The sequence below is a fragment of the Xenopus tropicalis genome, chromosome 3 (genome assembly GCF_000004195.4).
Source record: "Xenopus tropicalis strain Nigerian chromosome 3, UCB_Xtro_10.0, whole genome shotgun sequence".
Taxonomy (NCBI): Eukaryota; Metazoa; Chordata; class Amphibia; order Anura; family Pipidae; genus Xenopus; species Xenopus tropicalis.
In genome coordinates this window covers 9778960-9794031 of record NC_030679.2, presented here as the reverse complement: position 1 = coordinate 9794031, position 15072 = coordinate 9778960, and the positions used below count along the sequence as shown (strand labels likewise).

At 45.7% G+C, this 15072-nt stretch overlaps 1 protein-coding gene across 16 annotated transcripts in view; it reads left to right on the top strand.

Annotated features, from left to right (window-relative positions):
* The first annotated feature begins 1163 nt into the window (after nt 1-1163).
* Nucleotides 1164-15072, top strand: part of wnk1 (WNK lysine deficient protein kinase 1) — a 133636-nt gene continuing 119727 nt past the window's right edge. For 7 of the 16 annotated variants that reach the window (XM_031898617.1, XM_031898623.1, XM_031898621.1 and 4 more), the window contains exon 1: nt 1164-2138. In XM_031898617.1, the coding sequence (XP_031754477.1) occupies nt 1491-2138 (648 nt within the window). In that variant the 5' untranslated portion in view covers nt 1164-1490. The remainder of the gene's footprint in view (nt 2139-15072) is intronic. The other 9 variants (XM_031898633.1, XM_031898625.1, XM_031898631.1 and 6 more) reach the window with 4 other exon arrangements.

Below are 15072 nucleotides of genomic sequence, written 5' to 3'. Positions count from 1 at the left end.
ATTGTAAGCTCAACGGGGCAGGGACCATACCTAGTGCACTCTTACCTTCCAGTTTGTGCCTGTATGTTACCCACCCACTTAGACTGTAAGCTCTACGGGGCAGAGACCATACCTGGTGCACTCTTACCTTCCATTTGTGCCTGTATGTTACCCAACCACTTAGATTGTAAGCTCTACGGGGCAGGGACCATACCTAGTGCCTCTTACCTTCCAGTTTGTGCCTGTATGTTACCCACCCACTTAGATTGTAAGCTCAACGGGGCAGGGACCATACCTAGTGCACTCTTACCTTCCAGTTTGTGCCTGTATGTTACCCACCCACTTAGACTGTAAGCTCTACGGGGCAGGGACCATACCTAGTGCCTCTTACCTTCCAATTTGTGCCTGTATGTTACCCACCCACTTAGATTGTAAGCTCTACGGGGCAGGGACCATACCTGGTGCACTCTTACCTTCCAATTTGTGCCTGTATGTTACCCACCCACTTAGATTGTAAGCTCAACGGGGCAGGGACCATACCTAGTGCACTCTTACCTTCCAATTTGTGCCTGTATGTTACCCAACCACTTAGATTGTAAGCTCTACGGGGCAGGGACCATACCTAGTGCACTCTTAATGCCCTTCTATCTGGGCCTTTAGAAACAGGCATTGTCCCTCACAGTCACCCTAAGCAGCTACCAAGGTGGGCACCCAGGCCACTACTCTACATACAAGGTCCACAGTTTAGGAACTACCTATGCAGGTAACAATACTGCTAGAGATATCGATGTACAGAGTGATATAAAACTTCATGACAGAGGGGGACCCTGGGATATAGATACAAAATGGGGCCCATAAAGTAAGTGTAAGTCTAGCGGCAAATACACCTAATCGGGCAGCAGGAATTCCGCGCATGCGTGTTACGTCCAGAGCCTGAGGGTGGGGCGAACCCTGCCAATCCCCTGACTGAGGAGGCGTGGCCCATCTACAGAGGGGGGCGGAGACCTAGTCAAACAACTACACGTTCAAATTCACCCAGGAGGAGTTACCGCTGCGGCTACGTCTCATGCGAATAGGCGTGGCTTCCTGTTCCCCGCAAACGTGCTTCTGTGTGTATGTCCTAAACAACGGGGCGGGGCTTAGCGGCGGCAGAAAGGCGTGGCAGCGGTAGGGCGGAGCTGGGGAGGGGGCGGGTTCCGGCTTACGGTATGTGAGTGGTTTAGCCGCTCGCCGCTGCTCGTCATTTGACGGAACGTTTTGACGGGGGGGGGGAGAGAAAGCGAGGCCTGAAGTATCCGGTTGGGTAGGGGGAAGCGAATACGGGTTACTCATAGAAGTGTTGGTTTCCCTCAGGCAGGGAGAGATTCGCGGCCTCCTTCCATGTCCCCGCCGCAGCATGGCCGGTGAGCTCCGCCCGTGGGAGCCAGCTCATACGCCTCCATTGCCGGCTCAGGGCCCAGACCCCGGGCTCCCCTGAAGGCCGCTCCCACAGTCACTCTCCGACCCAGACTATGTCCTCCGTGCCCGGCAGCAGCCTGGCCCCCCCCCGGCCCACCAATGGCTCCAGCTCTGACACGTCAGTCGGGGGCCGCTCGGTGCCCAGGGAGGAAGCAGAAGAGCGGCCTGAGGAGTTCCGCCGCCGCCGCCACACTATGGATAAGGACAAGGCAGAGCATCGCTTTTTCCGTCGCAGCGTCATCTGCGATTCCAATGCGACGGCCCTGGAGCTGCCTTCCAACCAGAGCATCTTGGGCTCCCCGCCCGAGTCAGAGACCGGCCTGCAGCTACTCGTCTGCGGGGAGAGCACTTTGGCGGTCCCGCCAGCCCTGCCAGCGAAGGAAGCCGTAAAGCAAGTCCGTCCTGACGGCGCTGAGCAGCCCCAGCCGAGCCCAGAGGCGCAACAGCAGCCCCAGGCAGGATCCGCGGAGGAGGTGAAAGTCCCCAAGCCTGTAAGCGAGCAGCCGGAGGAGGAGAGCGGCAGGACCGAGCAGGAGAAACTCGCCGATGAGAATGAGAAGCTGGAGACCACGGCTGTGGGCTTCTCCCCGGATGGCAGGTTCCTCAAGTTCGATATAGAGATCGGGAGAGGCTCTTTCAAAACGGTTTATAAAGGGCTGGATACGGAGACTACTGTGGAGGTGGCCTGGTGTGAACTGCAGGTGAGTGTGGGGGGGCCAGTGGGGCAGCTGTCAGGCCACATGGAAGGGATGGGGTACAGCGGCGCTTCTCAAGCTGCAACTAGGGGCAGGCAGAAGAGGCCTAGGGCGCAACCAGTAGGGGGCGCCAGGTAGGAACCTCTCCTGCCTACCCCTAGTCCGCACTCCTTTGTCATTAGCGGTGGGGCAATGAGCCATTACATCACACCCCCGAACTGCCAAAGCACGGGGGGGGGGGCAAGGTGGCCAACTTGGTTGCCTAGGATGCCCGGTCGGCTTGGCCAGCCCCTGGTGGGTCAGGTCAGATGACCCTTTCACAGGGGTCGCCTAAAGGTGGCCATACACGTGGCGATCTGACGATGTTTCGTACGACCGTCGGTCGCACGAAACATCGTAAGATCCGCCACACACCATTCAGGGCTGAATCGGCAGGTAAGGAGGTAGAAACAATAGGATTTCTACCTCCTTCTGCCGATTCAGCTCTGAAGGGAGAATTTTGGTCTATGGCGCCCGATCAAAATTTTCAAACTGGTCCGATCGGCGAGTCGTCCGATATCAGCAGCTTCCTGCGATATCGGTCGACTCGCCGACATGCCATACACGCACCGATTATCGTACGAAACCTCGTTTCGTACGATAATATCGGTGCGTGTATGGCCACCTTTAGACCATGTATGTATGTATAACTTTATTTATAAAGCGCCACAAGGGTACGCAGCACTGTACAGTCTTACAGAATACACAATTACACACAGGGAGGACAAGTGATATAATAAATAAATACATATATATATATATATATATATATATATATAAAGTGCCATGTGGTATGAGACACAGTAGGAAGGAGGTCCCTGCCCCGTAGAGCTTACAATCTGAGACCATGGGAAAACACGTGTTTCCGATGGGCTTAGGAATAGTTTTATGGTTGGGGGTCACCACAACATGAGGAACTGTATTAAAGGCTCGCGGCATTAGGGAGGTTGGGGGAACCACTGGGTTATACACTGTACATGGCGTATTCCTGCTCTCCAGAGTGGGCAAGGGCAGTTAGGATTTGGGGCAAATACTCCTCCAATAGTTACACCTGAATGGACACTTAGTACCAAGCCCAGAGTTGGAATTGCTGTGTGGTTGCTGGGCCAGGGTTTCGAGCTAGGTGTGCATTGAGTAATTGATTTGTATTAATATTCTGTTTGCCCCCATGTGGGCTTGGGGAACAGATTCCCATTTGCACCCTTTTACTTCTTTTTGCTGTCTGTTTTAAAGCCAGTTGTTTCTGCTTTAGCAATTGGGGTGTGCCCTCCCAAACTATTTATTTAGAGCTGGCATAGCCAAACTGCAGCCCTCAGGTGGTGCCATACCACATCTGTTAGGTGACCAGCAAGAAGGTTGTCTTTGCATTAACCTGTGCTGCTCCGATGTTAAAGTGCAAATTTTAGCATTCTATCTACAGCCTTGGGTGAATGGGAGTTTTAGTTCAGCAGCATCTGAGGGAATGGGTAGGTTGTCTAAGGGTGAAGACACACAGAGCTACTAGTAGCTGCTACTTGTCGTGGCTATTAAAATACTGTCTCTTTGTATGTCTTAGCAGAGGCAATTCTCAGTATTGTCTGTGGCAGTGTAAATTCTGGCCATAAAAAAGTAGCTGCTACTAGTAGCTCAGTGTGTCTTCACCCTAATGGAACATGTCATGCTGGTAATGCAACAACACGTCATATGGACACATTTTACTTTTGTTGGTCTTCCAACAAAAGTTTGTGTTGCGGCTGCTACAACAGCTAGTAGACAAAGCAGGCATTCCTAGGGGCTGTGCTACAGTTGATGGGAAAAGGGGACTCTGTCTAATCAAGTACTGTAGTGTGAGGCTGCATAATCCAGTCAATTCCAACATGTGATGTTTTGATGTTAGGTCCAGGGGATAAAATGGGTTTGTGTTCTTTTTCTGACAGTACATTCTCATACAGTGTCTTTCCAGGTTAAAAATATCTGCAATATGGCCCTGGTGAGGAATCATGAGTATGTTTTCTGAGGGGCTAAAACGGATGTGGCCCAAACCATTTTATTTCTCTGGGACCTCCCAAGGTCCCTTTCCAACCGTGGGGATTTGTAGGTATCCCAAGTATCAGGCTAAATCAGTGTCGGACTGGCCCACAGGGATACCAGGAATAGTCCCGGTGGGTCCAGGTGTCAGTGGGCCCTTCTGCTCCTAACTACTTGGCCTATTCTGTGGTCATTCCCTATTTCTGTATGGGGAGGTGAGTCAAAATGATTTGGAGACTGGGCCTATGCTCTAAGGTTCTGGTGGGCCCCTGGCACCCCAGTCTGACACTGGGCTAAATAGACCTCTTTGTTTACTATAGGGAAAACCAAATAAGTAACTTAGTTTGTCCCAAAGCATTCTGCAATGTTACATGTAATTCTCCGCTAATAGCACTTGATACAAGTTTCTATGGAATATGTGACTATAGGAGCTGATGGAAGGACTCCAGAGATTGTGCTGGTTGAAAAAGTCCAGATCATTTTAAAAGCGGCCACCTTTAAAAAAAGAGGGAATCCAAACAACCCACAGGAACACAAGATATCCAGAGTTTAGACATTTACATTGATAAGTGGTGGTGGGAGGAGTGTGTTACCGCTGATTCACTTAAGATTTTGCTTTTTATGTCGAACAGACCATGGATCTCCTACATGGATTGTCAGTAATGTTGCCTTGGGCAAACGCAGTATTATTGACCATTGATTGAGTACAGGCCTTGACTCTGTAGATGGGAACTGTAACATGAGAGATAATGCAAACACTATGAAGTGGGTGGGCTGTATAATCCCCCAGGGGCCTGGTCTTTGACGCTTTTCAGAGGATGGGCTGTTACTGGAATAGTGAGGCATCATGTAGACCAGGGATTCCCAACCTTTCTTAAGGTGCCCATACACCTTAAGATCCGCGATGACGCCAAGCGAGCGGATCTTCTCCCGATATCCCCCACCTACGGGTGGGCGATATCGGCAGAATCCAGGCTAATTTGATCGTTTGGTCCTGGGGCCAAACGATCAAATTATTATGGTGGGTATAGGAAAAGTCGGTCCAGGGACGCATCAACGAGTCGATGCGGTCCCCAATCCAACTAGGTTTTTTTTAACCTGCCCGATCGAGATCTGGCCAATTTCAGGCCAGATGTCGGTCGGGCAGGCCCGTCGGTAGTGCCCATACACGGGCCGATTAGCCGCCGAAGCGGTCTAAGGGACCCATATCGGCAGCTACAATCGGCCCGTGTATGGGGACCTTTTCTCGTGAGCCACAGTCAAATGTAAAAAGACTTGGAGAGCAACACAAGCATCATAAGGGCCAAATAAGGTCTGTGATTGGCTATTAGGCAGCCTCTATGCACCCTATCAGCTTACAGGGGGCTTTATTTGGTAGGAAATCTTGTTTTTATTCAACCAAAACTTGCCCCCAAGTCAGGAATTCAAAAATAACTCCCTGGTTTGGGGGCACTGAGAGCAACATCCAAGGGGTTGGGAACATGTTGCCCCCCGAGCCACAGGTTGGGGATCACTGATGTAGACAGAATAGAGGCTCTTATAAATGTACTTACATAGTAAGTTAGGTTGAAAAAAAGACATACGTCTATCATGTTCAACCATAATGCCTATATATAACCTGCCTAACTTCTAGTTGATCCAGAGGAAGGCAAAAACCCCATCTGAAGCCTCTCATATTTGCCGCAGAGGGGTTTGTAGTTGAGTGTTTCATAGATGTGTAATAAAGTAGTGCAATGAAGTGCAGTGGATAGGAAGTAAAATTGCCCAATAGCTTATCCACTTACGTGAAGGGAAGGTTCAACCTGCGTGATTTTGGAATGAGTCCCTTGTATGTAGGCAATGGAATTGCTATCTGGATTTGTCTACAAATAGGCTGTTAAAGGTGACCCGACAATGTAAGAAGTTTTCTACATCCAGTTATAAAGCTTTTTACAACTACCTGAGCTTTACAGTTGTGGGGCAGTGTAGTGTTAATGGGAAGGCATTCTAATGCAAAGCCTGGTTATTGTTTCTGCTGGGGCAGGCGCTTCTGACAGACGGCAAAACTTTTCAGGTCACAAGACTCTACATGATGGATGTTGGCATTACAGTCTGGCTGTATGATTTGCTACCGCTCTGTGAGCATAGAAACGTTCCTGCCGGCTGCTGCAGTGCCCTTCACTGAAATGTTAGTGGATGTTTCCATGAGATTTTCAACAAATGCCTTCTATGGGATAGAAGTAGCCCATGTTTAACATAAAGTCGGTGAATACATTTTGCCTACTGTTCTAATTAAGATTTTTTTTTATTAACTTGAACTACTGCATGTTTCTAACCTCCCTGCTTTTTACCAGATAGCCAATCAAATTACAAGTAACCCCACTACAAAATGGACTAATCTGGAAGACAAAAAAATCCCAACCAGTGGACACAAGCAGGGGTTTGTTTAAGCAGAGATCATTATCTTTATTTGATCAAACGTCACTCACTAATTGCTAGGTACTTAGTAAATGTGAAAACAACCAGTTCATTACTGTTTTATAATATAAAAATGAGTGTGGATTTTTTTTAAACAATAGAAAGTGACCTGTGCAAGTGATACAGCTGCCATAGCCCGCTGGATAAAGGCTTCCCTTATCCAGAAAGTTCTGAATTACGGAAAGACCATCTGCAGACTCCATTATAAGCAAATAATTCTAATTTTTAAAAATGATTTCCTTTTTCTCTGTAGTAATAAAACAGTACCTGTACTTGATCCCAACTAAGATATAATTACCCCTTATTGGGGGCAGAACAGCCCTATTGGGTTTATTTAATGGTTAAATGATTCCCTTTTCTCTGTAATAATAAAACAGTACCTGTACTTGATCCCAACTAAGATATAATTACCCCTTATTGGGGGCAGAACAGCCCTATTGGGTTTATTTAATGGTTAAATGATTCCCTTTTCTCTGTAATAATAAAACAGTACCTGTACTTGATCCCAACTAAGATATAATTACCCCTTATTGGGGGCAGAACAGCCCTATTGGGTTTATTTAAAGCCCTAGGACCAAACAATAGGATTATAATGATGTCAGCCACCTAATGTGGGCATATCCGGATAAGATCCACTTGTTTATCCCCAATTAATTATCCTTTTGACCCATAGGATTTGGATCAATCTTCAATAAAACTGCAGTAAAGTGACTTTTTTCCACTTTGTACATTCTCAGGTGATTACAGACAGAATGAAAAAGCTTCTGAGACCTGATTTGGCAATATAATGTGTCACTCTAAACAAACAGTGACAATAGGTAACAATGCTGGAGTAACACCGCCTTGACTGCACTACCAGTATGGGTCAAATAAGTAGGAAGTTAAAGTGGCAGATTTTTGTGCTGTGTGGGCTAGGGAAGATATTTGCTGATTAGTCATTTCTTGGCTATGGAACCGCTTTGCTTAGTACAGAGCTGAAACTATTTGGAGACATTTCGGAACAATGTCCAACTCTATTCTAAGTGTTGCCCAAGAGACAAACTAGGAACCTCTGGAACTATAAAAATACTGTTATTGGTCTAAAAGTGTTATTATTAGAACTTCAAGTGCTTTTTTTTCTTACTATATATATATATATATATATATATATATATATATATATATATATATATATATATATATATATAATATATATTAGTACCAGCTGTTTTCCCCAAGGCTTTAGAAACTTCTAACATAGGGCACAGTTAGACTGACACGCAGTGAGCATGTAATAGTTGAAATTAAAAATCCACTTTCCCAAATTAATATCCAGCAACTGAGAAACTAGGAAAGGGAGGCAGCTGTCCCAGAGAGCTTACATTTCACCTTAGACTATTTAAGTAATAGGAAACTTGGTGCTGCCAAACAAGACATCTGCAGTAAATGGAATCTCATTTGAGGGCCTGGTCATTGTTTGATGCGTTGGAAAGCGGAGTGGCTGTCTCTGCAGAGCCAGGGGCAACATACTTGTGTGGGGAGCTGTTATTTATAATCCATCATGCAGCTCTCACGTGGTTAGTTAACTGAAACTAGCTGTTGATTGGACGGTCCTTATGCGCAGCGTTACTGACACCATCTTGCTTTATTATATTTATATATAACATAGTGGTGTAAGGTGAAACGTTGCCCCCCCCCCATACCCCCACTGCCTACTGCATCTTTTTTGTGGGGACAGCTAAGTTTGAGGTAGGAGAGTTGGGGACCCTTTGGTCCGAGCCCCTTGTTCATCCGGGAAATGCTGTATTGAAGTTACAGCTCTGTATATATGCACTAAATACATACACAGTGGTGTAAGTTGAAAGCAGTAGTCACCCCCCAAAAAAAGGGTTTCCGGGATTCCTTTAAAGCAAAGTCATTCCTAATAGAACCCCCCCCCCCTGCCCTCTGCCTCTAGTTTACATGTGGTGGCTATGTTAAGGTAGGAGAGGGGCTAAGGAGGTGAGACTTCTATGCAGTAGACCCTGTGGTCCGGGCCCCCCTCCCAGGGACAGTGGGAACTTTTGTATTGCAATACATAAACAATACATTTTATTTTTTGTTCGGTGTTAGTGACACACTTAGTTTCATGAATAAGAACTTTTTTTCTTAAATCAGACAAAAGTGGACCAGATGCCCAGGAACATATGGGATGAGGCTTTGAATGAAATATACATTGAATAATAAGCAGACGTTCCAAAATAAGACCTTCAGAATGATTTGTTGCTTGACTGGAAGCCATGAATGGAATCTGAGAAGAGAAAGATGACATTGCAAAGAGCTGATTCTGCTTTATCCATTTACAGTAAAATTGGGAGGGGTGGGCTATAATGCTCTCAGTGGAGCAGAGGCTTTAAGTACATTAGAGGGGATCATGGACCGTTAGGGGATGTTCTTTTTTTCCACATAAAAATAATCCGCGCACCAGAGGCCCCCCCCTTTAGATTAGAGGAATGGAATTTTCATTTGAAGCAGTGTAGGGGGTTTTCACGGTGAGGGCAGTGAGGTTGGGGAATGCCCTTCCTAGTGATGCTGTAATGGCAGATTCTGTTAGTGCCTATAAGAGGGGACTGGATGGGTTCTTGAACAAGCATAGTACCCAAGGCTATTGTGATACTAATATCTACAATTAGTATTAATGTTTGTATATATAGTTTTTGTATGTGAGTGGCTAGGTAGGTCAGTATGGGTCTGTATGTGAGTGGATAGATAGGTCAGTGTGGGTCTGTATGGGAGTGGATAGATGGGTCAGTATGGGTCTGTATGTGAGTGGATAGATGGGTCAGTATGGGTCTGTATGTGAGTGGATAGATGGGTCAGTATGGGTCTGTATGTGAGTGGATAGATGGGTCAGTATGGGTCTGTATGTGAGTGGATAGATGGGTCAGTATGGGTCTGTATGGGAGTGGATAGATGGGTCAGTATGGGTCTGTATGGGAGTGGATAGATGGGTCAGTATGGGTCTGTATGGGAGTGGATAGATGGGTCAGTATGGGTCTGTATGTGAGTGGATAGATAGGTCAGTATGGGTCTGTATGTGAGTGGATAGATGGGTCAGTATGGGTCTGTATGTGAGTGGATAGGTCAGTATGGGTCTGTATGTGAGTGGATAGATAGGTCAGTATGGGTCTGTATGTGAGTGGATAGATAGGTCAGTGTGGGTCTGTATGTGAGTGGATAGATAGGTCAGTGTGGGTCTGTATGTGAGTGGATAGATAGGTCAGTGTGGGTCTGTATGTGAGTGGATAGATAGGTCAGTGTGGGTCTGTATGTGAGGGGATAGATAGGTCAGTATGGGTCTGTATGTGAGGGGATAGATAGGTCAGTATGGGTCTGTATGGGAGTGGATAGGTCAGTATGGGTCTGTATGGGAGTGGATAGGTCAGTATGGGTCTGTATGGGAGTGGATAGGTCAGTATGGGTCTGTATGGGAGTGGATAGGTCAGTATGGGTCTGTATGGGAGTGGATAGGTCAGTATGGGTCTGTATGGGAGTGGATAGGTCAGTATGGGTCTGTATGTGAGTGGATAGATGGGTCAGTGTGGGTCTGTATGGGAGTGGATAGATGGGTCAGTGTGGGTCTGTATGGGAGTGGATAGATGGGTCAGTGTGGGTCTGTATGTGAGTGGATAGATAGGTCAGTGTGGGTCTGTATGTGAGTGGATAGATAGGTCAGTGTGGGTCTGTATGTGAGTGGATAGATAGGTCAGTGTGGGTCTGTATGTGAGTGGATAGATAGGTCAGTGTGGGTCTGTATGTGAGGGGATAGATAGGTCAGTATGGGTCTGTATGTGAGGGGATAGATAGGTCAGTATGGGTCTGTATGGGAGTGGATAGGTCAGTATGGGTCTGTATGGGAGTGGATAGGTCAGTATGGGTCTGTATGGGAGTGGATAGGTCAGTATGGGTCTGTATGGGAGTGGATAGGTCAGTATGGGTCTGTATGGGAGTGGATAGGTCAGTATGGGTCTGTATGGGAGTGGATAGGTCAGTATGGGTCTGTATGTGAGTGGATAGATGGGTCAGTGTGGGTCTGTATGGGAGTGGATAGATGGGTCAGTGTGGGTCTGTATGGGAGTGGATAGATGGGTCAGTGTGGGTCTGTATGTGAGTGGATAGATGGGTCAGTGTGGGTCTGTATGTGAGTGGATAGATAGGTCAGTGTGGGTCTGTATGGGAGTGGATAGATAGGTCAGTGTGGGTCTGTATGGGAGTGGATAGATAGGTCAGTGTGGGTCTGTATGGGAGTGGATAGATAGGTCAGTATGGGTCTGTATGGGAGTGGATAGATAGGTCAGTGTGGGTCTGTATGTGAGTGGATGGGTCAGTGTGGGTCTGTATGGGAGTGGATAGATAGGTCAGTATGGGTTTATGTATGTGCTGGGTTCACTTGGAGGGGTTGAACTTAATGGACTTAGGCCTTTTTTCAACCCAACTTAATAACTATGTAACTATGTAAGAGTGCTCCAGGTAGTTGAGGGTATATATTAGGGGTTTACATTGGAAATTGTGCCTCGGCGTGACAGCTATGTTTAGAAACATACAAAGGGAAGTTAGGATTGCTTTGTAGTTTTAGCTTTCACAATTGGGGACATGTGTCATTTAACCACATCGGCATTTACAGCTGCAGAAGACACTGAATGTTGGTGAGCCAATACAGTTGTGCTGTGTGATATATGATGGTTTTAAAGCTCATCTTGAAATAAACATTTAGCCATAGGAAGATCTGCTAGAGGGGTGTTGTGCCTGCCTGATCCACGGGTTGTGCCTGCCCTGAGAGGCACTGCATTGGCCTGGGTACGTTTCTACTCCGATATAGGATCAGTGTGAATTCACCCAGGCCGACATGGTGCCTCTCTGCACAGGATTGGCTGTTTCTCTGCCTTCTTTTATACACAGGACAATAGTGAACTACCCCTTTAACTTGCTGCCAACCGATGGAAAATTCCAGGCCGGTGTGAATTGGTCAGAGTAGTAGGAAACACTGACAGGTTTTTAAAGGTGCTGATTATTATCATTAGTAATGCTCTGCGCCGTAGGGAATACTCCAGTTACTGCCTTACTGCATGAGTTGCATGTGAATGATGATTCACTACCATCATTTCAGAGATTTGCCCTTGCATCTGGCTTATATTTGCTATTATATTTATATTATGTTTATAATGGTTGCATTAGGATGCATTTAGAAACATTTCTTCTTCGGTGACCTTTTCTCGAAACTAATAAGTATTTACCTTTTTGCCGTCTTATTGCCATCAGAGCGATTACTGATTGGTTGCAGTGGGAGTAATTAGCGGGGCTATTAAGCTATTTTATGTGTTTATCTTACCTTGCTATGCGCAGATATTATACCTTTACAGTAACAATTCCTCAGAATTTCGCTTTCTGTATCATACTAAAATTTAATTTGACGTAACGTGTCCCAATCCAACATTGAAGCTTTTCTGTTACCGGGGTGATTCATTTTAACGTTTTTTTAATTGATCTTCATTTTTTACAATAGTTTTAGCAATATTTGACTTCCACTTTTGGTAAAGAAATAAATATATAACTCTCCTGTGCAACCAGGTTGCTGCCAAACACATCCAAAAACCACAAATAATAAATGAAGACCAACTGCAAACTTTCCCCACAGCAAACTCTCATACCATAAATGTAATCTAAAGGTGAATAAACCCCTGTATGTGTGCAGTTCACCTTTTTATTAGTTATTTTCTCACCCCTGTAGCGAGCGACAAGGTAGATGACCGTGATTTGTTACCTTTGATGTTTTCAGGTCGCGGAATATTTTGTCACAAGTTAGTCATTATAGCAATTAGTGATTACGAGCCTGCTCGAGCAATTATTCTGCGGACCTGGTTTGTGCAGCATCTTGAAAAATTCTCAAGAAACTGTTTATGGTTCTCTGCTCGCCTTTTGATCCTTTCCAAAGAAAGCTTCATCTTTAAAAGAGCTTAATAAAATAACACTTTAGGGTGAAGACACATGGGGCTACTAGTAGCAGCTACTTGTTGTGGCTACTAAATAAAAAAGATAATGCTGATTATTTAAGGTCCCCATACACGGGCTGATTGTAGCTGCTGATATGGGTCCCTAAAGGCCCCCATACACTATAAGATCCGCTCGCTTGGCGATGTCGCCATGCAAGCGGATCTTCACCCGATATCCCCCACCTATGGGTGGGCGATATCTGGTAGCAAGTGGCTTTAAAAAAAAAAAATAATCCGATCGTTTGGCCCTGGGGCAAAACGATCGGATTACATTTGCGGCCATGGGGCAGTCGTTTCGGGGACCGCATCAACGAGCCGATGCGGTTCCCGATCCGACTGGATTTTCTAACCTGGCCGATCGATATCTGGCCAATTGCAGGCCAGATATCGGTCGGCCAGGCTGCTCGTTTCTGCCCATACACGGGTCGATTAGCTGCCGAATCGGTCCAAGGGACCAATATCGGCAGCTTCTATTGGCCCGTGTATGGGTGCCTTTAGACCGATTCGGCAGCTTATTGGCCCGTGTAGGGGCACTAACGGCAGGCCTGGCCAACCGACATCTGGCCTGAAATCGGGCATATATTGATTGGGCAGGTTAAGTTTTGTAGGATCGTTGATGCAGTCCCCAAACCGACTGTGCCTATTACCAGCGTTCTAATTCGATCGTTTGGCCCCAGGGTCAGGCGACCGAATTACCCTGAATTCACCCGATATCGCCCACCTGTAGGTGGGGATGTCAGGAGAAGATCCACTCTCTTGGCGACCTCACCAAGCGAGCCGATCTTAACGTGTATGGGCACCTTTACTGACAATTGTCTCTATGTGGGTTTTAGCAGAGGCAATTCTCAGTATTTTCTATGGAAGGGGATTTTTTTTTAAAAAGTAGCTGCTACTAGTAGCCTCTTTAAAAGAGCTTAAAAAATAACTTTAGGGTTAAGACACATGGGGCTACTATTAGCAGCTACTTGTTGTGGCTACTAAAAAAAAAAAAATGCTGATTATTTAATGTGGCCATACACGGGCCAATTGTAGCTGCCGATATTGGTTCCATAAACTGATTCGGCAGCTTACGGCCCGTGTAGGGGCACTAACGACGGGCCTGCCCGACCGACATCTGGCCTGACTGCCGACTATTACTGGCGTTCTAATTCCCTGAATTGACCCGATATTGCCCACCCGTAGGTGGGGGATATCGGAAGAAGATCTGCTCGCTTAGTGAGTGGATCTTTACGTGTATGGCCACCTTTACTGATAACTGTCTCTACGTGTGTTTTAGCAGAGGCAATTCTCAGTACTGTCTATGGCAGGGGATTTTCTGGAGTTTAGTAGCTTTGGAAACGTAGCCAGTGTGTCTTCACCCTTACAATATACATTCAATAAACTTTGAAACAATGTAGCAGATGCCCATTTTTCCTTTGATTATGGGAAACTGTATTTCTGGGTTTATATCTGATTATTAGGGGGCATTATAGGGAGCACTTATGAGTAGAAGAAAGTGATTTATAGTGTTCTAATAACAGCAGTGTGTCTTTAAATCCCTCACATGGCGCTGATTTCTTTCTAGCTATGATATGGAAGCCATGTGCCCAAACATGTCTGATAACTTTCTAACCTTGTGATGCCTAAATGAGATAATGTGTTTAACATTTTTGTTAGCAGAAGAACATGACACTTTTCTTAGTCACACAGGAGTCATGCTTTATTTTTGTCATAAGATGTTTGACATAAGGAAGCCGCTGTTTTTACTTTTTTACATTTCCCCTTTGTTATCATATATTCAGATATAATAAAAGTTATGTAATGTAGACTGGTGCATAGACTCCATTTTAGCTTTCATTCGTTTTAGACAGGACGGTAAAAGACATTACTCTTGTTTGTTTCTATGTATATGTTTGCGTGGGTGCTGCCATATTGCTTTTTTTAAACTAAAGCCTCGCATAACACCCAGGCCTCACCCATAACAAGCATTACGACTAAAATGACAGTTGTCACAGATGGCTGCAAACATGACTAAAAAAGGCATTTTACTTATTAGGTTTATAGGTGCTTCATATTTTGGGCCCGAGCCTCCATTTTACTATGCATTCCTAGGGTAGGTGCCTTTTCACTAAGACAGATGGTTCTTGACATAAGCATAGGATATGATGTCTTAGTATAGCGGGAAGGAATTTTCTGTGGTTAATGGTGTTTATGCATATGGGATGGATTTAACATGTTGTTTTCCTTACATGGTGCATTATAAAGCAATAGCCTAATGTGTGCATAAATCACCCCTGCATATAGATATATTTGTTCCTTTGACTGGAAACTGGTGAGTTTGCTACCTATCAAAATGCTTTAATGAGATTGGCACTACAGGTATAGGACCTGTTATCCAGAATGCTTGGGATCCGTTACAAGGTGCTGTTTTATTATTACAGAGAAAAGGG